The 25,109-nt window shown below is 47.8% G+C and overlaps 1 protein-coding gene across 5 annotated transcripts in view; it reads right to left on the bottom strand.

The window, feature by feature from the left end:
• Positions 1-25,109, bottom strand: part of LOC118392563 (signal peptide, CUB and EGF-like domain-containing protein 1) — a 139,904-nt gene that overhangs the window by 102,084 nt on the left and 12,711 nt on the right. For all 5 annotated transcript variants that reach the window (XM_052460200.1, XM_052460201.1, XM_052460202.1 and 2 more), the window contains exon 3: positions 21,734-21,859. In XM_052460200.1, the coding sequence (XP_052316160.1) occupies positions 21,734-21,859 (126 nt within the window). The remainder of the gene's footprint in view (positions 1-21,733; positions 21,860-25,109) is intronic.

Below are 25,109 nucleotides of genomic sequence, written 5' to 3'. Positions count from 1 at the left end.
AGAGCGAGAGAGGTAGAACGAGAGTGAGCGAGAGAGAGCACGAGAGGTAGAGAGAGAGCGAAAGAGAGAGAGCGAAAGAGAGAGAGCGAAAGAGAGAGAGCGAAAGAGAGAGAGAGAGAGCGAAAGAGAGAGAGAGTGAGAGACAGAGAGGGAGAGACAGAGAGAGAGGGAGAGAGCAAAAAAGAGAGAGAGAGAGAGAGAGAGAGAGCGAAAGAGAGAGAGCGAAAGAGAGAGAGAGAGAGAGAGAGAGAGAGAGAGAGAGAGAGAGAGAGAGAGAGAGAGATGCATGTAACGGCTGGTGTGAGTGTGTGTTTATGGAGCCCTGTTGTGCTGTTGAAAGCCCAGTAAATCACCAGTGGGGCATTAGAGGGAGTGTTAGTTAGAAACCTATAACATCCTCCAATGAGACAGACAGACAGACAGACAGACAGACAGACAGACAGACAGACAGACAGACAGACAGAGAGTGTGTGCCTGCATGTGTGCGTTAACTGGTCCGTGATTAAGCACAAGGCAGTGCGTGCTGTGTTTAGTCTGGTGGTTGTTCAGATGTGTTTGTGTGTTTCGAGCCGGTAGCCAGGCGGCACGGACACACGCACACTGATGATGTCACAGAGGAGACGGAGAACTGGACCCACAGTTCAGAACAACACTGTCTGTCTCTCTGGCCACAGCCTCTGTTCCATCCTCCTTACAAACACATCTGACAGGCGGTCTAAATACCAACCTTATTACCTACACAGTGCACTACTTTTGACCTGGGAATAGGGTGCCATGTCAGACGTGGACCAAAACTCTTCCACTTACTCCAGTGCAACAACTGGCCCGTGTTTATTTAACCTCGGCACTCGGTGGTAGTGGAGGACAGTAATTGGCTCCATCCGTCATCCATCACAAACGGCTAAGTGAAATGAAAGAGGAGCGGCGTAACCATTTCCCCTTGTGATTAGAGTGCAGGTCTTTACAGGGAGGAAATGAGAGGAAAAGGCTCTGGTTGGGCAGACAGTGCTAAGCGCTACGGCAGCGTGGAGCCGGGAGACTCTGTCTCTCTAATCTCATCTAGTCAGGTCTGTCTGCTTCTCTGTGATCTGAGATGGAGCAACCACCCGGCCGGCCGTCTGTCTCTGTCTGCCTGTCTCACCCTCTCATAAACGACCAAGATCAGGGTGAAAGGGCCTCAAACAAGACCTGAACCCTGGTTTACTTTCAGAACTCCAGTCCAGGGAGCTACAGTACACTACACTGCTCCTGGTGCCAGGGAGGGGACATACAGTACTGGACTGACTGCACAGTGTCACCTGTCTGTCTGTCTGTCTGTCTGTCTGTCTGTCTGTCTGTCTGTCTGTCTGTCTGTCTGTCTGTCTGTCTGTCTGTCTGTCTGTCTGTCTGTCTTTGCACATGACATGGCCTCCTCAGCGCCCTCAACCCCAGGGTCATCAGAACTATGGTCCTTCCCTTTGTCCTGGTCAGGTCACCTGGTCATGTAAAACTCCTGTCCTGGTCAGGTCACCTGGTCATGTAAAACTCCTGTCCTGGTCAGGTCACCTGGTCATGTAAAACTCCTGTCCTGGTCAGGTCACCTGGTCATGTAAAACTCCTGTCCTGGTCAGGTCACCTGGTCATGTAAAACTCCTGTCCTGGTCAGGTCACCTGGTCATGTAAAACTCCTGTCCTGGTCAGGTTACCTGGTCATGTAAAACTCCTGTCCTGGTCAGGTCACCTGGTCATGTAAAACTCCTGTCCTGGTCAGGTTACCTGGTCATGTAAAACTCCTGTCCTGGTCAGGTCACCTGGTCATGTAAAACTCCTGTCCTGGTCGGGTTACCTGTTCATGTAAAACTCCTGTCCTGGTCAAGTCACCTGGTCATGTAAAACTCCTGTCCTGGTCAGTTCACCTGGGCATGTAAAACTCCTGTCCTGGTCGGGTTACCTGGTCATGTAAAACTCCTGTCCTGGTCAAGTCACCTGGTCATACAAAACTCCTATGCTTGTCAGGTCACGGGGTTATGTAAAACTCCTGCCCCAAATCATGAGTGTTCAGGGGTGATCAGGGCCTGTTTGTCAAGGAGATCAAGAGAGCTTGCTGTCTGTGTACCACGGCCTGTCTGTCTGTCTGTGGAGACAGAGGTTAGAGGTTGTGTATATTTTGATGACACTGAGAAAGTCAGAGAGCTTTACAGCTCTGAGTGGCATGTAGGATGGTCTTCATACCAGGCTGTAAAGGGCTGTACGATTATCACTTCTGGACCTCTGTAGAACTCACAATGGAGGAGCACTGGACCTGGTGCTCCTAATTTACGGACTGAGTCTGCTGACAGCCAGGTCAGTCCAGGCTTAATACACCCAGACCAGCCCTTAATACACCCAGACCAGACCTTAATACACCCAGACCAGCCGTTAATACACCCAGACCAGCCCTTAATACACCCGGACCAGACCTTAATACACCCGGACCAGACCTCAATACACCCAGACCTTAATACACCCGGACCAGACCTTAATACACCCAGACCAGACCGTAATACACCCAGAGCAGACCTTAATACACCCGTACCAGACATTAATACACCCAGACCAGACAATAATACACCCAGACCAGACCTTAATACACCCAGACCAGCCCGTAATACACCCAGACCAGCCCTTAATACATCCAGATCAGCCCTTAATACACCCAGACCAGCCGTTAATACACCCAGACCAGCCCTTAATACACCCAGACCAGCCCTTAATACACCCAGACCAGCCCTCAATACACCCAGACCAGCCCTTAATACACCCAGACCAGCCCTTAATACACCCAGACCAGCCCTTAATACACCCAGACCAGACCTTAAAACACCCAGACCAGCCCTTAATACACCCAGCCCAGCCCTTAATACACCCAGATCAGCCCTTAATACACCCAGACCAGACCTTAATACACCCAGACCAGCCCTTAATACACCCAGACCAGCCCTTAATACACCCAGACCAGCCCTCAATACACCCAGACCAGCCCTTAATACACCCAGACCAGACCTTAATACACCCAGACAAGCCCTTAATACACCCAGACCAGACCTTAATACACCCAGACCAGCCCTTAATACACCCAGACCAGCCCTTAATACACCCAGACCAGCCCTTAATACACCCAGACCAGCCCTTAATACACCCAGACCAGCCCTCAATACACCCAGACCAGCCCTTAATACACCCAGACCAGACCTTAATACACCCAGACAAGCCCTTAATACACCCAGACCAGACCTTAATACACCCAGACCAGCCCTTAATACACCCAGACCAGACCTCAATACACCCAGACCTTGATACACCCGGACCAGACCTTAATACACCCAGACCAGACCGTAATACACCCAGAGCAGACCTTAATACACCCGGACCAGACATTAATACACCCAGACCAGACCTTAATACACCAAGACCAGACCTTAATACACCCAGACCAGACCTTAATACACCCAGACCAGACCTTAATACACCCAGACCAGACCGTAATACACCCAGACCAGCCCTTAATACACCCAGATCAGCCCTTAATACACCCAGACCAGCCCTTAATACACCCAGACCAGCCCTTAATACACCCAGACCAGCCCTTAATACACCCAGACCAGCCCTCAATACACCCAGACCAGCCCTTAATACACCCAGACCAGACCTTAATACACCCAGACCAGCCCTTAATACACCCAGACCAGCCCTCAATACACCCAGACCAGCCCTTAATACACCCAGACCAGCCCTTAATACACCCAGACCAGCCCTTAATACACCCAGACCAGACCTTAGTACACCCAGACCAGACCTCAATACACCCAGACCAGACCTTAATACACCGAGACCAGCCGTTAATACACCCAGACCAGACCTTAATACACCCGGACCAGACCTTAATACACCCAGACCAGACCGTAATACACCCAGACCAGCCCTTAATACACCCAGACCAGCCCTTAATACACCCAGACCAGCCCTTAATACACCCAGACCAGCCCTTAATACACCCAGACCAGACCTTAAAACACCCAGACCAGCCCTTAATACACCCAGCCCAGCCCTTAATACACCCAGATCAGCCCTTAATACACCCAGACCAGACCTTAATACACCCAGACCAGCCCTTAATACACCCAGACCAGCCCTCAATACACCCAGACCAGCCCTTAATACACCCAGACCAGACCTTAATACACCCAGACAAGCCCTTAATACACCCAGACCAGACCTTAATACACCCAGACCAGCCCTTAATACACCCAGACCAGCCCTTAATACACCCAGACCAGCCCTTAATACACCCAGACCAGCCCTTAATACACCCAGACCAGCCCTCAATACACCCAGACCAGCCCTTAATACACCCAGACCAGACCTTAATACACCCAGACAAGCCCTTAATACACCCAGACCAGACCTTAATACACCCAGACCAGCCCTTAATACACCCAGACCAGCCCTTAATACACCCAGATCAGCCCTTAATACACCCAGACCAGACCTTAATACACCCAGACCAGACCGTAATACACCCAGAGCAGACCTTAATACACCCGGACCAGACATTAATACACCCAGACCAGACCTTAATACACCCAGACCAGCCCTTAATACACCCAGACCAGCCCTTAATACACCCAGACCAGCCCTTAATACACCCAGACCAGACCTTAATACACCCAGACAAGCCCTTAATACACCCAGACCAGACCTTAATACACCCAGACCAGCCCTTAATACACCCAGACCAACCCTTAATACTCCCAGATCAGCCCTTAATACACCCAGACCATACCTTAATACACCCAGACCAGCCCTCAATACACCCAGACCAGACCTTAATACACACAGACCAAACCTTAATACAGCCAGACCAGACCTCAATACACCCAGACCAGACCTTAATACACCCAGACCAGACCTCAATACACCCAGACCTTGATACACCCGGACCAGACCTTAATACACCCAGACCAGACCGTAATACACCCAGAGCAGACCTTAATACACCCGGACCAGACATTAATACACCCAGACCAGACCTTAATACACCAAGACCAGACCTTAATACACCCAGACCAGACCTTAATACACCCAGACCAGACCTTAATACACCCAGACCAGACCGTAATACACCCAGACCAGCCCTTAATACACCCAGATCAGCCCTTAATACACCCAGACCAGCCGTTAATACACCCAGACCAGCCCTTAATACACCCAGACCAGCCCTTAATACACCCAGACCAGCCCTCAATACACCCAGACCAGCCCTTAATACACCCAGACCAGACCTTAATACACCCAGACCAGCCCTTAATACACCCAGACCAGCCCTCAATACACCCAGACCAGCCCTTAATACACCCAGACCAGCCCTTAATACACCCAGACCAGCCCTTAATACACCCAGACCAGACCTTAGTACACCCAGACCAGACCTCAATACACCCAGACCAGACCTTAATACACCGAGACCAGCCGTTAATACACCCAGACCAGACCTTAATACACCCGGACCAGACCTTAATACACCCAGACCAGACCGTAATACACCCAGACCAGCCCTTAATACACCCAGACCAGCCCTTAATACACCCAGATCAGCCCTTAATACACCCAGACCAGACCTTAATACACCCAGACCAGCCCTCAATACACCCAGACCAGACCTTAATACACACAGACCAAACCTTAATACAGCCAGACCAGACCTCAATACACCCAGACCAGACCTTAATACACCCAGACCAGACCTTAATACACCCGGACCAGACCTTAATACACCTGGACCAGACCTCAATACACCCAGACCTTAATACACCCGGACCAGACCTTAATACACCCAGACCAGACCGTAATACACCCAGAGCAGACCTTAATACACCCGGACCAGACATTAATACACCCAGACCAGACCTTAATACACCCAGATCAGCCCTTAATACACCCAGACCAGCCGTTAATACACCCAGACCAGCCCTTAATACACCCAGACCAGCCCTTAATACACCCAGACCAGCCCTCAATACACCCAGACCAGCCCTTAATACACCCAGACCAGCCCTTAATACACCCAGACCAGCCCTTAATACACCCAGACCAGCCCTTAATACACCCAGACCAGACCTTAATACACCCAGACCAGACCTCAATACACCCAGACCAGACCTTAATACACCCAGACCTAACCTTAATACACCCAGACCAGACCTTAATACACCCAGACCAGACCTTAATACACCCAGACCAGACCTCAATACACCCAGACCAGACCTTAATACACCCAGACCTAACCTTAATACACCCAGACCAGACCTTAATACACCGAGACCAGCCGTTAATACACCCAGACCCAGACCAGACCGTAATACACCCAGAGCAGACCTTAATACACCCGGACCAGACATTAATACACCCAGACCAGACCTTAATACACCAAGACCAGACCTTAATACACCCAGACCAGACCTTAATACACCCAGACCAGACCTTAATACACCCAGACCAGACCGTAATACACCCAGACCAGCCCTTAATACACCCAGACCAGCCCTTAATACACCCAGACCAGCCCTTAATACACCAAGACCAGCCCTTAATACACCCAGACCAGCCCTCAATACACCCAGACCAGCCCTTAATACACCCAGACCAGACCTTAATACACCCAGACCAGACCTTAATACACCCAGACCAGACCGTAATACACCCAGACCAGCCCTTAATACACCCAGACCAGCCCTTAATACACCCAGACCAGCCCTTAATACACCAAGACCAGCCCTTAATACACCCAGACCAGCCCTCAATACACCCAGACCAGCCCTTAATACACCCAGACCAGACCTTAATACACCCAGACCAGACCTTAATACACCCAGACCAGACCTTAATACACCCAGACCAGCCCTTAATACACCCAGACCAGCCCTTAATACACCCAGACCAGCCCTTAATACACCAAGACCAGACCTTAATACACCCAGACCTAACCTTAATACACCCAGACCAGACCTTAATACACCGAGACCAGACCGTTAATACACCCAGACCAGACCTTAATACACCCAGACCAGACCGTAATACACCCAGAGCAGACCTTAATACACCCGGACCAGACATTAATACACCCAGACCAGACCTTAATACACCAAGACCAGACCTTAATACACCCAGACCAGACCTTAATACACCCAGACCAGCCCTTAATACACCCAGACCAGCCCTTAATACACCCAGACCAGCCCTCAATACACCCAGACCAGCCCTTAATACACCCAGACCAGACCTTAATACACCCAGACCAGACCTTAATACACCCAGACCAGACCTTAATACACCCAGACCAGCCCTTAATACACCCAGACCAGCCCTTAATACACCCAGACCAGACCTTAATACACCCAGACAAGCCCTTAATACACCCAGACCAGACCTTAATACACCCAGACCAGCCCTTAATACACACAGATCAGCCCTTAATACACCCAGACCAGACCTTAATACACCCAGACCAGCCCTCAATACACCCAGACCAGACCTTAATACACATAGACCAAACCTTAATACAGCCAGACCAGACCTCAATACACCCAGACCAGACCTTAATACACCCAGACCAGACCTTAATACACCCAGACCAGCCCTTAATACACCCAGATCAGCCCTTAATACACCCAGACCAGCCGTTAATACACCCAGACCAGCCCTTAATACACCCAGACCAGCCCTTAATACACCCAGACCAGCCCTCAATACACCCAGACCAGCCCTTAATACACCCAGACCAGACCTTAATACACCCAGACCAGCCCTTAATACACCCAGACCAGCCCTTAATACACCCAGACCAGCCCTTAATACACCCGGACCAGACCTTAATACACCAAGGCCAGACCATAATACACCAAAACCAGACCTTAATACACCCGGACCAGACCATAATACACCAAGACCAGACCTTAATACACCCGGACCAGACCTCAATACACCCGGACCAGACCTTAATACACCCGGACCAGACCTTAATACACCCAGACCAGACCTCAATACACCCAGACCAGACCTTAATACACCCGGACCAGACCTTAATACACCCGGACCAGACCTTAATACACCCAGACCAGACCGTAATACATCCAGACCAGACCTTAATACACCCGGACCAGACCTTAATACACCCGGACCAGACCTTAATACACCCGGACCAGACCATAACACACCAAGACCAGACCTTAATACACCCGGACCAGACCTTAATACACCCGGACCAGACCTCAATACACCCGGACCAGACCTTAATACACCCGGACCAGACCTTAATACACCCGGACCAGACCTTAATACACCCGGACCAGACCTTAATACACCCAGACCAGACCTTAATACACCCAGACCAGACCTCAATACACCCAGACCAGACCTCAATACACCCAGACCTTAATACACCCGGACCAGACCTTAATACACCCAGACCAGACCGTAATACACCCGGACCAGACCTTAATACACCCAGACCAGACCTTAATACACCCAGACCAGACCTCAATACACCCAGACCAGACCTCAATACACCCAGACCAGACCTTAATACACCCAGACCAGACCTTAATACACCCAGACCAGACCTTAATACACCCAGACCAGACCTGTGATTATGTGTCACACCGCCTGAAATAGAAAGCCACCACATCCTCTCTACCTCTTTCTGGGGTAGAAGACTTTATTGACTCCTATTTATTTTTCTCCCTCTGTCTCTCCTTCTCTCTGTCTGGGACCCCTGTCTGAGTTCCGGACATATCTCCGTGGGGGTTTGGGTCTGCTTTTATTTGAGTGACAGTCTCTCCCGTCGGAGCATTTAGGCAGTCGGCTTGTTAAGTCCCAGTGGAGATGACAGAGGCCTTCAGGCCTTGTTACCCGTTAGCGGGTAGAGGAAAGTGCTTACTGTCATGCTAACACAGGGAGGGAGAGGGGAGAGGAGGGGAGTGAGAGGGGAGAGGAGGGGAGGGAGAGGGGAGAGGAGGGGAGGGGAGGGAGAGGGGAGATGAGGGGAGGGGAGGGTAGGGGAGGGGACGGAGAGGGGAGGGGAGGGAGAGGGGAGAGAAGGGGAGGGAGAGGGGAGAGGAGGGGAGGGAGAGGGGAGGGGAGGGAGAGGGGAGAGGAAAGTGCTTACTGTCATGCTAACACAGGGAGGGAGAGGGGAGAGGAGGGGAGGGAGAGGGGAGAGGAGGGGAGGGAGAGGGGAGAGGAGGGGAGGGAGAGGGGAGAGGAGAGGAGGGAGAGGGGAGGGGAGGGAGAGAAGGGGAGGGAGAGGGGAGGGGAGGGGAGGGAGAGGGGAGAGGAAAGTGCTTACTGTCATGCTAACACAGGGAGGGAGAGGGGAGAGGAGGGGAGGGAGAGGGGAGAGGAGGGGAGGGAGAGGGGAGGGGAGATGAGGAGAAGGGTCTTGTGTGGTGTGTGTTTTATCTATGCACACATGTTCCAGTGTAAAGCAGTGAACTCCATTTACATTTCATCTGTCGGCATGCCTTTGTGCCTGTCTGTCAAAAATATAGGCCTACTGTATATATTGTTCAGGTGCCTAATAAACCTTTAATATAGTGTTTTATTGTTAGGTACTGTACATATACAGTTTAAGTCATTAAAACTCGTTTTTTCAACCACTCCACAAATTTCTTGTTAACAAACTATAGTTTTGGCAAGTCGGTTAGGACATCTACTTTGTGCATGACACAAGTCATTTTTCCAACAATTGTTTACAGACAGATTATTTCACTTATAATTCACTGTATCACAATCCCAGTGGGTCAGAAGTTTACATACACTAAGTTGACTGTGCCTTTAAACAGCTTGGAAAATTAAAAGAAAATGATGTCATGGCAGATACAAAAGTATCTATATCCACAGTAAAACTAGTCCTAGATTGTCATAACCTGAAAGGCCGCTCAGCAAGGAAGAAGCCACTGCTCCAAAATCGCCATAAAAAGCCAGACTATGGTTTGCAACTGCACATGGGGACAAAGATCATACTTTTTGGAGAAAAGTCCTCTGGTCTGATGAAACAAAAATTGAACTGTTTGGTCATAATGACCATCGTTATGTTCGGAGGAAAAAGGGGGAGGCTTGCAAGCCGAAGAACACCATCCCATGGTGCCTTGCTGCAAGAGGGACTGGTGCACTTCACAAAATAGATGGTATCACAAAATAGATGGTCTCATGAGGGAGGAAAATTATGTGGATATATTGAAGCAACATCTTAAGACATCAGTCAGGAAGTTAAAGCTTGGTCGCAAATGAGTCATCCAAATGGACAATGACCCCAAGCATACTTCCAAAGTTGTGGCAAATGGCTTAAGGACAACAAAGTCATGGTATTGGAGTGGCCATCACAAAGCCCTGACCTCATCCTAGTGGGCAGAACTGAAAAAGCGTGTTCGAGCAAGGAGGCCGACAAACATGACTCAGTTACACCAGCTCTGTCAGGAGGAATGGGCCAAAATTCACCCAACTTATTGTGGGAAGCTTGTGGAAGGCTACCTGAAAAGTTTGACCCAAGTTAAACAATTTAAAGGCAATGCTACCAAGTACTAATTGAGTGTATGCAAACTTTTGTCCCACTGGGAATGTGATGAAAGAAATAAAAGCTGAAATAAATCATTTTCTCTACTATTATTCTGACATTTCACATTCTTAAAATAAAGTGGTGATCCTAACTGACCTAAGACAGGGAATTTTTACTAGGATTAAATGTCAGGAATTTTGAAAAACTGAGTTTAAATGTACTTGACTAAGGTGTATGTAAACCTCCGACTCCCTACCCCAGGGGAGCTTTGTCTCCCCTTCCCTCCCGCCCTACCCCATCTCTCCCTCGATGGTCTCTCACGGCAGGTCGCCTAGTGGTTAGAGTGTTGGACTGACAAGGTAAAAAATCTGTTCTTCTGCCCCTGAACAAGGCAGTTAACCCACTGTTCCTAGGCCGTCATTGTAAATAAGAATGTGCTCTTATCTGACTTGCCCAGTTACATAAAGGTAACATCCTCTGACCTCTATTGCTGTTTTCACCTGCCAATGTATCTGAGTGTCTCAAAAGGCTGTCGAGTCTCAGGAGAGCAGAGGGCCTTCTAAAACATGGAACAAAACCAGCAGTGCCAGTGTTTCAACTGGTCAATGGCTTCAGCCAGAGCCTTCAACTCCTCCAGCTACAGTCCCACGTCCTCTGGTCCCAGCTGATTAGGAGAGAGGGACCAGCGGGACGGATGGGAAAATGACAAATAAAGATGGAGTCTGTTTCATCGGAAGTGATAGATTCATATGTGAGGGAGGACCTAAAATGGCTGACTTAGGATAACACACCGTGTTTAGCTGAGCAGCTCTCTCAAGCCTCCACTGTAAAGAGACATGTCACAGCGAGGCTGCAGGGTGAAACAGCATCTGTTCAGAGCTCTACCAAGCAGATGCCCTCTGCAGCATCCACCTCCCACAAGCCAACACAATCCATCATCTAACATCCAATATACATTTCTCTACACAAAATACCCCATGACACTACTCTCCTACTCCCAGTCCCATTCACTTCGCACTAAGCCATACAGGCAAACCTCACCACTGTCCTGAGCCAAAATACACAGCCTTCTCGAGCAAAGGCCTGCACTACAATCTGGAGCTGATCTCTTAGAAGACCCCGATTGAAGTTGAAAGTGCTTTCTCATCTCCATTTAGACAGTGGGGTAAAGTACTTAAGTAAAAATACTTCCAAGCACTTAGGTGGTTTTTTGAGGTATCTGTACTTTACAAATTATATTTTGACAACTTTTACTTTTACTTCACTACATTACTAAAGAAAACAATGTATTTTTTTACTCCATACAGTTTCCCTGACACCCAAAAGTACTTGTTACAATTCGAATGCTTAGCAGGACAGGAAAATGGTCCAATTCACACATTTATCAAAAGAACATCCCTGGTCATCCCGACTGTCTCGGATCAGGCGGACTCACTGAAAACAAATGCTTTGTTTGTGAATTATGTCTGAGTGTTGGCTATCAGTAAATTTAAAAAACAAGAAAATAGTGCTGTCTGGTTTGTGAAGGAATGTGAAATGATTTATATTTGTACTTTTGATACTTAAGTATATTTTAGCAATTACATTTACTTTTGATACTTAAGTATATTTAAAACCAAATACTTTTCGACTTTTATTCAAGTAGTATTTTACTGGGTGACTTTCACTTTTACTTGAGTTATTTTCTATTAAGGTATCTTTACTTTTACTCAAGTACGACAATTGGGTACTTTTTCCACCACTGCCTATAGACAAAACTAAACAGATGACATCAATATGACAGAGGCTTTTACTTTAGATTAATACAAAGAGATACAGAGAAGAGAGAGATCAGAGACAGAGGGAGAGAGTGTGTGTGTGTGAGAGAGAGAGAGAGAGAGAGAGAGAGAGAGAGAGAGAGAGAGAGATTGTGAGAGAGAGAGAGAGAGAGAGAGAGAGAGAGAGAGGGAGAGAGAGAGTGTGTGTGTGTGTGAGAGAGAGAGAGAGAGAGAGATAGAGAGGGAGAGAGAGTGTGTGTGTGAGAGAGAGAGAGAGAGAGAGAGAGAGAGAGAGAGAGAGAGGGAGAGTGTGTGTGTGAGAGAGAGAGAGAGAGAGAGAGAGAGAGAGAGAGAGAGAGAGAGAGAGAGAGAGAGAGAGAGAGAGAGGGAGAGAGAGTGTGTGTGTGTGTGTGTGTGAGAGAGAGAGAGAGAGAGAGAGAGAGGGAGATGGAGTGTGTGTGTGTGTGTGAGAGAGAGAGAGAGAGAGAGAGAGAGAGAGAGAGAGAGAGAGAGAGAGAGACAGGGGAGAGAGTGTGTGTGTGAGAGAGAGACAGAGACAGAGACAGAGGGAGGGAGAGAGTGTGTGTGTGTGAGAGAGAGAGAGAGAGAGAGAGAGAGAGAGAGAGAGAGAGAGAGAGGGCTGTTGAACTGTCATCTCCACATTTAATTGATCTTTGCCAACATTTAAACATAAACACTGGCAAGGCACTCTGCAAGTTTAAACTAGAGTGCCTTTGTTTTGCTTGTGTAAACTTTTATTTGGACGCGATGAGGATGTGCTTGACACAAAGGGAGAGAAGGCCGATGGGGAAAGGAGAGGAGAGGAGGGAAGGGTAGAAGAAGGGAGGTGACCAGGGTTGGAAATTAACACCAGCCACCTGTCAAATGCAGATTTTGTCATTGTTGGGTAAGAATGTATATTTCACCAGGGGGAACCCAAAAAAAATCCAAAACCCACATGTAGAAGTTGGTCGAAATGACAAGAACGGCTACTAAAGTGTGACTTTGTCCTCATGTTTCTTGTTTTGTTCACATGCTAGGTTGTTTTTCAATGTTAGTTTGAGTTTGCTGCAATTGTCTGCTGCTAGGTCACAGCCTGAGACTTTTTTCATCACAGACAAGCCAGTGCCCAAGTTACCACGGTAACGGCTTGTCCCTTAAAGGGCCAGCTGAACTATGTCTGTCTCGCAGGTCCCAAAAATGTTATGAAATAAAGCAATTTACCCCATGACTTCTTACTAGTAATACATTAGAAACACGCTCATCCATTTTTTTTGTGTGTGATTTAATTTGTCTAATTATGGAGAAAAAAAAATATTTGGGCAGGTAAAAAAAATCTCAGTGGCTGCTTTATCTACCTACCACAGCGGCTAGAGGACCAAAATATTAACTTCCCATCCTGGAGGTGACGAGAGGAGTAAGAAAGATAAAGGGCGGAGAGGTAGACAGGAGAGGAGGGAAGATGGGAGAGAAGAGAAAGAGTGAAAAGGAGAAATAAATCAAACCATAGACTTTGAGTGGAGATGACCCTTCCCGGGGCCTCCATGTTTCACCCAGTCTCTCTCTAAAGAGCAATAGTCTGTTGGCTAACCCTTACTCTATTCTTCCTCTTCTCCTCCCTCTCTCCACGTCTCCCCCCTTTCCTTCCCCCAATCTGTCCGTGCTGTCGTGTCAGAGTTTCAACATTCTATGCGTCTGCAGTCAGGGTCTGTCCCGCTGTGAAGCCAAGGCACTCTTGAGGTAAGACCTCGCGTAAGACTGAAAAGGACGCGTCAGAAAGAAAATAAACTCGTCTGAGTCCTACAGACGTCCGTAGCAAGGCACCAAATGATCAACATATTGGTCCCAGCTGTGTCCACGGCCAAAACAAAAACAAATACAAGTCTAAATCAAAAAGGTTGAAGAGGAACTGAACAGGACTGACCTTTAATCAGAGTGCAGTGCAATTATGCAATCTTTAATCTCAGTGCCCTAAACGTGTTGACACAACATACATGGGACCATACTTCCTACACACGTTCGGTTAAGACAGACTGTTCTCTCTCTCTCTTCCCCTCTCCCTCTCCATCTCTCTCTCTTCCTCTCTCTCTCTCTCTCTCTCTCTCTCTCTCTCTCTCTCTCTCTCTCTCTCTCTCTCTCTCTTCCCTCTCCCCTCTATCTCTCTCTCTTCCTCTCTCTCTCTCTCTTCCCTTCTCCCACTCTATCTCTCTCTCTTCCTCTCTCTCTCTCTCTCTCTCTTCCCCTCTTCCTCTCCATCTCTCTCTCTCTCTCTCTCTCTCTCTCATCCCCTCTCCCTCTCTTTCTCTCTCTCTTCCTCTCTCTCTCTTCCCCTCTCTCTCTCTCTTCTCCTCTCCCTCTCCCTCTCTTCCTCTCTCTCTCTTCCCCTCTCCCTCTCTCTTCCCATCTCTCTCTCTCTCTCTCTCTCTCTCTCTCTCTCTCTCTCTCTCTCCCTCTCCCTCTCTCTTTCCCTCTCTCTCTCTCTCTCTCTCTCTCTCTTCCCCTCTCCCTCTCTATCTCTCTCTCTTCCCTCTCCCTCTCTCTTCCCCTCTCCCTCTTCCTCTCTCTCTCTCTCTCTCTCTCTCTCTCTCTCTCTCTCTCTCTCTCTCTCTCTCTCTCTCTCTCTCTTCCCCTCTCCCTCTGTCTCTCTCTACACGTTCATCTTCCCTCCTGTTTCCCCCCCTCTTGTCCCTTAATTTCAAAGCAGCAAGTCTTGAGGTTTCTGGTCATCTATCATTCCGTCAGTCTACTAGAAGTAGTTGGTGTGGAGAAAAACAACAGGTGGTATTTCCTGGGGTTAACGGCCTTCAGAGTAGTGGAACAGCAGTACACCCTAACAATGAAGAATCCCACCAGTGATCCCTGATCCCCAGTCCAACCCCCTGACCCAGACCACTGGACCTGGTTGTACAGCAGCCTCACTGACGAGTAGCCAGGCTGTGGACACGGCATCACACACCTTAGAGTACCTGCAGCACGGAGATACAGGGACTGGGAAGTAACAAGGCTGTGTTAACAATCAAAACTGTTTCCAATACCATTTCTGTCTATGATTGTAGCCCCCAAGATATAACAAATCACATCAAATTGGCTTCAATTGAGTATCTTGGTTCAGCCGCCTTATAACAGTCACTTTAGGGGCCTTTGCAACACGTCTGAGTACAAACCCAGGGGGAAGCGTTGTTGGAGCTCTGTCCTGACATCTTGTTTACAGCAGCGATGAATGAGTCAGAACACAGGAGGCGGGGGGTTACAGTAACTGGACAGACAGACCCTATATTCTCACTAGTCAGTCACGGAACACACGAGACTCATTTACAGGACCTACAACCCATGATCCCAGCTAATTCAACCCATGCTGCCGTATGTGTGAGGCTGGTGACAAGTCCCTAGGGACGCGCTTTGTCTGCGACTGTGTTAACTGTCTGCCGTTGTTCCCAGACTAACCATACATTCACATGGCATTGAGTGAAGGGTGTGAGAGTGAAGAGTGAAACTCTAATGTTGTTACTGATGAGTCCTACCATTGAAGTGGACAGATTGTGATTGGTCGATGATAGATGTCCATACACAGTCATGGGGAAACCACGGCTTGGCCCCGCAAACTGTGGGTTGACGATGTGTGTCAGCTACGCATAATCATTATATAGTTGTTCCTATATCATGCCTATGTGTCGCACATGATACTATTTGTGTACAGGTAACTGCCAAAGTAAAGGAAACCCCAGCATAAAGTGTCTTTATAGGGCGTTGGGCCGCCACGAGCCAGAACTGCTTCAGTGCACCTTGTCATAGATTCTACAAGTGTCTGGAACTCTTTTGGAGAGATTCGGCGCCATTCTTCCTCACGAAATTCTATCATTTGGTGTTTCGTTGACGGCGGTGAAAACGCTGTCTCAGGCGCTGCTCCATAAATCCAGTGTTCAATTGGGTTGAGATCTGGTGACTGAGACGGCCGTGGCATGTCGTTTTCATGCTCATCAAACCATTAAGTGGCCACTCTCAGGTAGCCAACATAATGGCCTGCCCAGCATGTTTAAATGACCCTAATTAAGCATGATGGGATGTTAATTAACTCAGAAACCGCAACTGTGTGGAAGCAGCTGCTTCCAATATACTTTGTATCCCTCGTTTACTCAAGCGTTTCCATTATTTTGGCAGTCACCTGTATCTCAGAGAGTTGGTGATGAGGGGTAAACACGAAAGGTGGTGATGTTAAAATATCCATGAGTCAATACGCAGGAACTCAACGCTCATTACTCAAACAGTTTACACTGTATATCTTCACGCCTCAAATATAGATCACCAGACCCCAAATAGTACCTCCCTGAGCCTCTCTACCTCTACCAGTGATCACACCTCAAATAAACATCCTGGACTCCAGTACAGCTCCTCTACCACACCGCCACCTCTCAGCCTAAGAAATACAGCCAAATGGTAAAACCCTATGATATAACTACACACATATAATTACCTTAAACCCTGATACGGGGTGGCAGGTAGCCTAGTGGTTAGAGCATTGTGCCGGTAATCGAAAGGTTAACTGACTTGCCTAGTAAAATAAATCAAATACAAATGCCCATATAAAGGCAGTTTGTACCCGCATACCGCTAATTATGCGTGAGCTTTTGTAACTCTTCAGACTACCCTGAGTATCTCTCCGTACCTCTACCCAACTGAAATACAGTTGTGGGCACACAAATGACAGCAGTACAGGTTTCTGTGGCAAACTATCACTGCTAGAGAGCAAGCTTTTTAGTGGCCACAACTGTACCCTCAAAATCGCCACACGCAGAGCCCACCCCAATGACCCCGACCACGTTTCTCCCTCCAACCTGACTGTGCCAGATTCATCCATCAGATATCTTGGTGGCGATGATGCTCTGATCTGCTCCTCTAATACTCCTGTGACATTTGTTACCGAGCTGCTGTCTGCCTCATACCACGTCATGGCAACACATGGCAACGCAGGCAGAGCGGGGGGGTGCTGGACTGGCTGGGAAGCTGTGAGCCTATGACAAAGCCAAGTCATGACCTCCGATGAGGGTGAAGTTTTCACGAAATAACATTTTTTAAGGAGACAGCGACCTTAGCTCCAGTCATTGTGTGTCAAACCAGGCAGGCCTCGGCATAAAAACAAGTTAGCAGATGATCTCAGAGAAAAAGTGAGACGGACGGCAGAGCGCTGAAGAGCTGCTGATAGACTCTTCCTGAATGAATGCACTTCACTAAAAGACTTGGGATTGGGCAACCAGTTGTGGAGAAGTGATGCCATTCCCTGAGTCACACCTAATGGCTCCCACTGATGTTGAGTGATTCGCCACCTCGGTGCTCTGTCAAGGAGAACTATACTGACCGCTGACAGAATGAGAGACAGAAAGAAAAGAGAAAGCAATGACAGATGGAGGGGAAAATTGAGAGATGAAAAGGATAGAAGAGGTGAAGAAGAGAGGACGAAGACAGACAGACAGACAGACAGACAGACAGACAGACAGACAGACAGACAGACAGACAGACAGACAGACAGAAGAAAAGAACGGTTGGATAGAGAGAAAGAGAAAGCGTGGAAGCTCCTGGAAGCAGCGGAGGACTCTGAGCGGTGTGCGCTGGCCCTTGGCGGTCCTGACTCTGTTCTCATCCCCATCATCATTCTGTGTTGTATTTGAGACATTCCACAATAAAGATGTCAAATAGAGAGCAAGTCCATCGCCTCAGGGGGAATGGCTTGGACAGCCTCCAATTCACATCCACCGCCAAGATAACCAAGAGAATACAGAGGGAGAGGAGGAGGAGGTGGAGGAGAGAGAGAGAGAGAGAGAGCGCGAAAGAGAGAGAGAGAGAGCGAAAGAGAGAGAACGAAAGAGAGAGAGAGCGAAAGAGAGATAGAGCGAAAGAGAGAGAGAGCGAAAGAGAGAGAACGAAAGAGAGATAGAGTGAAAGAGAGAGATAAAGAGAGAGAATTAGGTATGGAACCAAGATCAGAAATGAATATGAAATAAAAGCTACAAAATCACTTGTCATTGTACTTTTCATTATTTAAATGACTGATCGTGATTAGGTTGCATCATAAATGTTTGATAGTGATTAAGTGTCGTCATAACCCACTGGGCACAGATGTCAATTCAACGTCTATTCCACGTCGGTTCAACGTTCATTTTGTTGAAATGACCTGGAAAAGACATTGATTCAACCCGTGTGTGCCCGGTGGGAAATGTCTGATTATAAGTGTTTGATTTCTCTCTTGACTGCTTTCCGATCCCTCCCTTTGAACTCTCCATCCACAGCTAATTAGTGTCTGTTTATTAAAGCTACGTCTTATCAGCATAGTCTGGTTAATGACTTTTTAACAGACATGTGGCCAATTTCCTCCACTCAGCTGTGGAGTGGCCGTGTGACGACTAGAGAACCCTCTATAACCACTCCGACACAAAGACCTGGGTTCAAATAGCACATTATTTAACTTCAAATACATTCGCTGGGCTTGATTGATCTTGCCCGGCGCAATGGAATCCATACAATAGTCGCCAAGGTGCAAACCTTATCCATCTGGCACTCCAGGCAGACGAGAACAAACGCTGAAAGTATTTCAAAGAGTTTGAATAGTAGTTGAACCCAGGTCTGCTGACACATAGCCGGCATGTGGCCCATTGATTCCTTCCAAGTGGCCACAGACACATGCCGTAAATCTCTCTCCCTCGTGTTAATTTTCTTTAGTTCACCACAACACACACAATCCAACGAGTCCTCTGCCACCAGCCACCGACAACACAACAGCTGCAGGCACTTAAAACACATACACAGTCAGGCAGACAGGCACACCCAAATTAGAGAAAACAACACCAAAACATTAGCTAGCTATCAAACAGGTTTCACACAACTCGCCCCGTGTCTCAATCCCGCTTTGCTAAACAAAAAAAAACGGGCAGATTTCAAGCATTGAATTTCATCCTTGAACCTTAATAAGAGGGGAGCTTAAGTTGTTCATTTTCCCTCTGACATTTTTCCTTCCTTTGTCCATTTGCAACCGGTAACATAAACATTTGACATGCCAAGTTGAATTCTGGGAAGTCAATAGAATAACAACAGGGGTAACATTAAAGTGACATGTTTAAGAGTTCAGAATAATTACAATCCCATTGCTGTGGAGACTCCAGTGTTGTCCTGGTCCTAACAGAAGGTGGGTTAGGGTTAGGGGGAATGGGAGTGCCCTTCTCTGGTGACCTCTGTCCTCTCTGACTTGCTGCTGAAAACGAGGTAGTTTATGTTTATGGTGCTGGGTGTGTGTGTGTGTGTGTGTGGGGGGGTGCAGGGGAACATGGGGCGGGAACAGAAAAGCTCGTCATCACTGAAGATTCATCAGCATCTGGGCGAACTGAAAGAGGACAGAGGTCTGTTTGTGTCCAAGATGAGAGTCAGTGAGGCCAAACTCAGACTAGACCAGAGAGGACCATGTACAAATACATCCCATCCATGTGTATGTTCAGTAGGCCCGACACAGGAGGGAAGGTTTAGAAATAGTGGAAGTATTGCCTGAAGTTGTCCAATAAGAACACACATTCTACAGGTCGCTATCAATAAAACGGCACAATTATGTGCAGAGCGTTTGATTTAGCTGCTGGGGGGCAAGGAGACCCCCAGCTCTGCTAAAACCGTTGACAACTACGTGCCGATCATGTATTTTCAGATACGTGAGGGCGGCCGTAGCATACCCATTTGGCATGTAGCTAGCTAGCTAGCAAACGTGTCATTTAGTTTGCTTCATCGGAGATTAGGCTTTTGGAAAGAAACTTAACATCGAAAAGGCCTCGCCCTGGTCAAGCTGTCAGTCTGACTACTGTCGTCACCTCTTAGACGACGAGCAAATATAGCCATCTAGTTTGTCCCCTGAAGGTTAGCTCGTTAACAGGCCATGTTGACGTGATCTGTTATTAGCTAGTTAGCCAATTTGACTTGGTCCATCAATCACTGTAGCCTATCATGTCTGTCAGCAGCAATCATGTACCACGATGTTTATGCCAACTGTACAACGTTTCCACCGGTTGCTTGCAAAGTAAACATTATCAGCTCACAGTACAACGGCAAATGCGCCCTTCTGCTTCTTGACATGTAGAGCCCACAAAGGATTGGTTAATGAACCTGAACCACTCGTACCCGGCAGGTGTGGTTCACTTTCATTTGATGTCCCTCAAATATCCAATGAATGGTGGCCAATAAAAAAGCGATCATGAAAAGCGTGCATAATCTGAAATGATCTAACTGCGGTCTTCAAGAGGTGTGGTTGATATTACAACCAAATAGTTCACATTTATTTAACAGTCCCTTGAAAACGGCACGCAGTTGTCAATGCTTTTAGTAGAGCTGGGGGGGTGGTCTCCTTGCGCTCCGTCAGGCAAATCGAAACGCCCTGTATCATATCATTAGGTTTTATTGATAACGACCTATTTTTTCCGTTTCCAAGAGTTTTTTGTTCCGTGCCTACTGAACACGACCCAGGACTCGTCCCTCAGTCAGACCCAATCAGCGGTCCTAAAGTAAATCACGTGAGACTCACACTGTAACGACATAGTCCTGAAACGTCCCCAGGAGAATCTAACTCAGACATTCCTGACTACACCTAATGGCATGTTCCTCTCCCCCCTCCTCCTCCCTCCCTCCCTCCCTGGCTTCCCAGAATCAGACATAATGCCTACAAATGCCAAAACATGTCCCACCAAATATGTTTGGGTTGCGGGCAAGGGCATCCAAACTACACATTTAGATTTTGCTTGTGTCAATCAGCGGGGCGGGGAGCGAAAAGACAAAATGTGTCTAAGCACATCCAAGCAGAACCGGCATGTTGCAGGAGGAGCAGAAACACATTTGTCTGCCTGACACTAAGTCAATAAGAGAAGGCCGAGACTAAATGAACTGGATCTGTCCACTAGTGCACATTGCAGATGCCCCAGACAGATATCGGTTGGAGATATCTAGCTGAGGAAGAGAAGAACTCTTCAACCCTGAGCGCCCTCCCAAAACAAAACCCAAAGAATGAAATGAGGATAAAATGTCCTCCAAAACGATGACAGAGACACTCTCTGGAGAACGAAGGGAGCTGAGAGCCAGACAGACAAACCTCGTAGCAGATAGAGTGCACAGTACATGCACAGTACATGCACACACACACACACACACACACACACACACACACACACACACACACACACACACACACACACACACACACACACACACACACACACACACACACACACACACACACACACACACACACACACACACACACACACACACCCACACACACACAGGGGAAGATCCAGAAGATAGCACAGTCTCATACAAACATAAATGCCAGACTTGGATAGGTTGCACTTTGAGTTTAAAAGGGGGTTCAGGAGGACTGCACACTCACCCAGACAGTTGTGTCCGTCGTGGGCCAACATGAATCCGTCGTAGCAGGTGCACCTGTAGTTGCCCGGGATGTTGATACACTCGTGGACACAGCCTCCGTTGTACTCATTCTCACACTCGTCCATGTCTGAAACGGAGAGTCATAGAAGACCAATGAGAAGGGTGGAGAGGAATTACTGTCGCCACCGAACAAATGGATGGAAAGAGAGGAAGGTGGAAAGGTAGAATGGATGGTAGGGGATTGGGGGACAGAGATGAACAGTATGGAGCGTCATTGAGATGGGTGTTGGGGTACAAAAGGAGGGGCATATGGAGAGTGTAGAGGTCAGAGGTCAGGGTACAGGGTTGGAAATAAAAGGCAGTCCACCGGTACAGCTTATGGTGACTGCATACATACTAGGGGTAAGACTGGGGTGTTTGGGGGTACAGAGTCCAGAGGGGCATACGGAGAGTGTAGAGGTCAGAGGTCAGGGTACAGAGTCCAGAGGGGCATAAGGAGAGTGTCTCGCCATGTTTATTCGTTGACTATGTTCCCCCTTCATGCTGAGCCAGCGGAGGAGTCTTTCACAGGAGCCACTCACAAGTGGTTGCCATGCGGACTGAGCCACTAAAACAAACAGTCCCCCCTCCGTGTGAACGCCAGGGGAGGCAAGCAGACCGATGGCCAGACCCCAACCCCAAATCCTCTCCTTCTCCTCCGTCTATCGTCCTCCTCCACTCCAGATGGGCCCGAGCAGGTATCTGGTTAGTGTTCAACTCCTGTATTACTCCCTCTGTCTCTGTCTCGCTCGCCAACCTGGCCAAGACGCCGACTCTCACTCCCTCAGTCTGTCTGTCTTTCTGTCTGTGCATCCCTTTCACCTTTTCTCTTGTTTCTTTGCTCGCTCCTTCTCCCCCTCTCTAAAGTACCTTTCTCACACTCTTCTATCTCACTTCTTTCTCTGTTCTTTCTTCCCACTCTCTTTCTCTCTCTCCCTCTATTTTATTCCTATTCCCTTTACCTATTCTGTCTGTCTCAGACACTGGCACACAACATTAGTAGCCTGTCTGTGTCCTACACACACACACACGCACGCAAGCACACACACACACACGTGCACACACACACACACACGTGCACACACACACACACGTGCAGACACATACACATGTGCACACACACACACACACACACACACACACACACACACACACACACACACACACACACACACACACACACACACACACACACACACACACACACACACACACACGTGCACACACACACACACACACTGTCCTGTCTCTGCCAATCGCAAGGTGGGCTATGTTAGTTCTGGTTCTGTCAGCCACAAACAGCTTTTAGCACTAGTCTCTCTAGTCTCTCTCCACCTCCTACATCCCGTGGACTGGACAGAACCCAGTCCTGGGGGCCGCGTCCCAAATAGCACCCTTTTCCCTTTAGGGCTCTGGTCAAAAGTAGTGCACTGTATAGGGAATAGGGTGCCATTCGGGACACAGCCCTGGACACTGCACAGCACACCACCGGTACAACGCCAACACACTGAAATATTCCACTGTCGGTCTGCTCACGCAGACCTCTCACCCACCAGACAGCTCATTGTCATCAGGATAGAACACACAGTGTCTTGGTTAAAAGCTATTTTGATGTTTCTGTATATCTACAATAGAAGCTTAGCCTAATCTACTTTTAAGTTGAAAAATGGGTCTACAATATAGAAAAGACACCGCCAACACATCTTGGTCTAAATGCTTGAAATAGAGAAGAAATCTGATCTAAAAGTGTTTTTCCTGAGTCATTCCAGTCAGTTAAAACCAATCAAGATAAAAGTTAAATAAATAACTAGGACAGACATTCTTTCCTTTAGAGATGCTCTGGTACCTGCCATGTTTACAGAGCAGGCAATTACACTGGCCTAACATGCATTCTAATCCACTGTTTGTTTTCGACTCTCTTTCCCACACGAACAAAAGAACGGTATGGCCTTTCTGGACTTTAAAGACAGAGACTGGGCCCTGGCTGGTGTACACAAACTGGTCCCGGTCATCAGTGGCTCATCCCAGAGGCATATGAAACCAATTAGGGAGCGCTGAAATGAGAGGGCTGCTGGGTAATGACTGTTTTTGTCGGAGTGTTTGGACGAACGCCTCTCCCTGCACCAGCAGACGTGATGCCAAGGCACCCGTTTACATGCTCTGCATAGCACCCTGAGACCCTCCAATGGAAAGCAGAGGTGTGGAAATACAGAATCAGAGGAACATGAATCTTTGTACTAGAGAGAAGACGTGGAGGAGGATGTATAGACAGGAGAAATAGCAGGTAGATACAGTTCATTCAGAAAGTATTACCTTACAGCCTTATTCTGAAATTGATTAAATCATTTGATTCCCTCATCAATCTACACACAATATCCCAAAAAGTTCAAACAAAACCAGGATTTTAGATAAATTAATTCAATAATTCAAATAAGTTAAATTCCAGGCTCTGGCTGGGCCACTCAAGGACATTCAGAGACTTCTCCCAAAGCCACTTCTGCGTTGTCTTGGCTGTGTGCTTAGGGTTGTTGTCCTGCTGGAAGGAGAACCGTCGCCCCAGTCTGAGGTCCTGAGCGGTCTGGAGCAGGTTTTCATCAAAGATCTCTCTGTACTTTGCGCCGTTCATCTTTCCCTCGATCCTGACTAGTCTCCCAGTCCCCTGTCATGACGTTGGCCTGGGGGTAGGTTTATGACAGTTAAATTCTGGGAACATCAGAAGGTGAGGGGAAATTAACTATATTCTGGTAATCCGACCAATTTAACATATGCAGTGGTACCTAATGAGTATGATATCAGTTTGGTTGTCATCTGAGACATTCTCATCATTGATAAGATGACATAAACTCTACAGTGGAAAGTCTACACATCAGAGGTATCGGATTCACATGCAATTGTTGTTCAATTTAAATGTTTGAATATGAAATTATTCGTGATGGGATGAAATGTGATTTTAGCTTCTAAAATGTGAGAATTGGGTTTTCATGAGTGAATTAGGCCCGACTCAGTGGCCCGCCCACGTGAAGAGACATAGGTTGTAAACTATGAAACACACCCCTTTTCTCCCTTCCTATATAAAGCCTTGGTGACAATATAACCTCCTGTTCCGAGGATGTGAGGACGACGGTCCGATGTCAGAATGGTTCAGATAATAACTACAGAACGAAGCCAACATCAGCGTGAGCTTTGGTTGCGAATAGTATAAACTTTGAACTCTTATTCACTACAGAAGTGATACCTCCTAGCCGTTGACTTAGCAACAGCAGCTGCAAACAAGGGTTAGGAAGGAACAGACAGAGTATCCCGTCTATCACCCAACGACGTTACTACAACGTATTCAA

The sequence above is a fragment of the Oncorhynchus keta genome, chromosome 13, assembly GCF_023373465.1.
Source record: "Oncorhynchus keta strain PuntledgeMale-10-30-2019 chromosome 13, Oket_V2, whole genome shotgun sequence".
In the NCBI taxonomy this organism is placed as follows: domain Eukaryota; kingdom Metazoa; phylum Chordata; class Actinopteri; order Salmoniformes; family Salmonidae; genus Oncorhynchus; species Oncorhynchus keta.
This window is presented reverse-complemented; position numbering and strand designations above follow the sequence as displayed.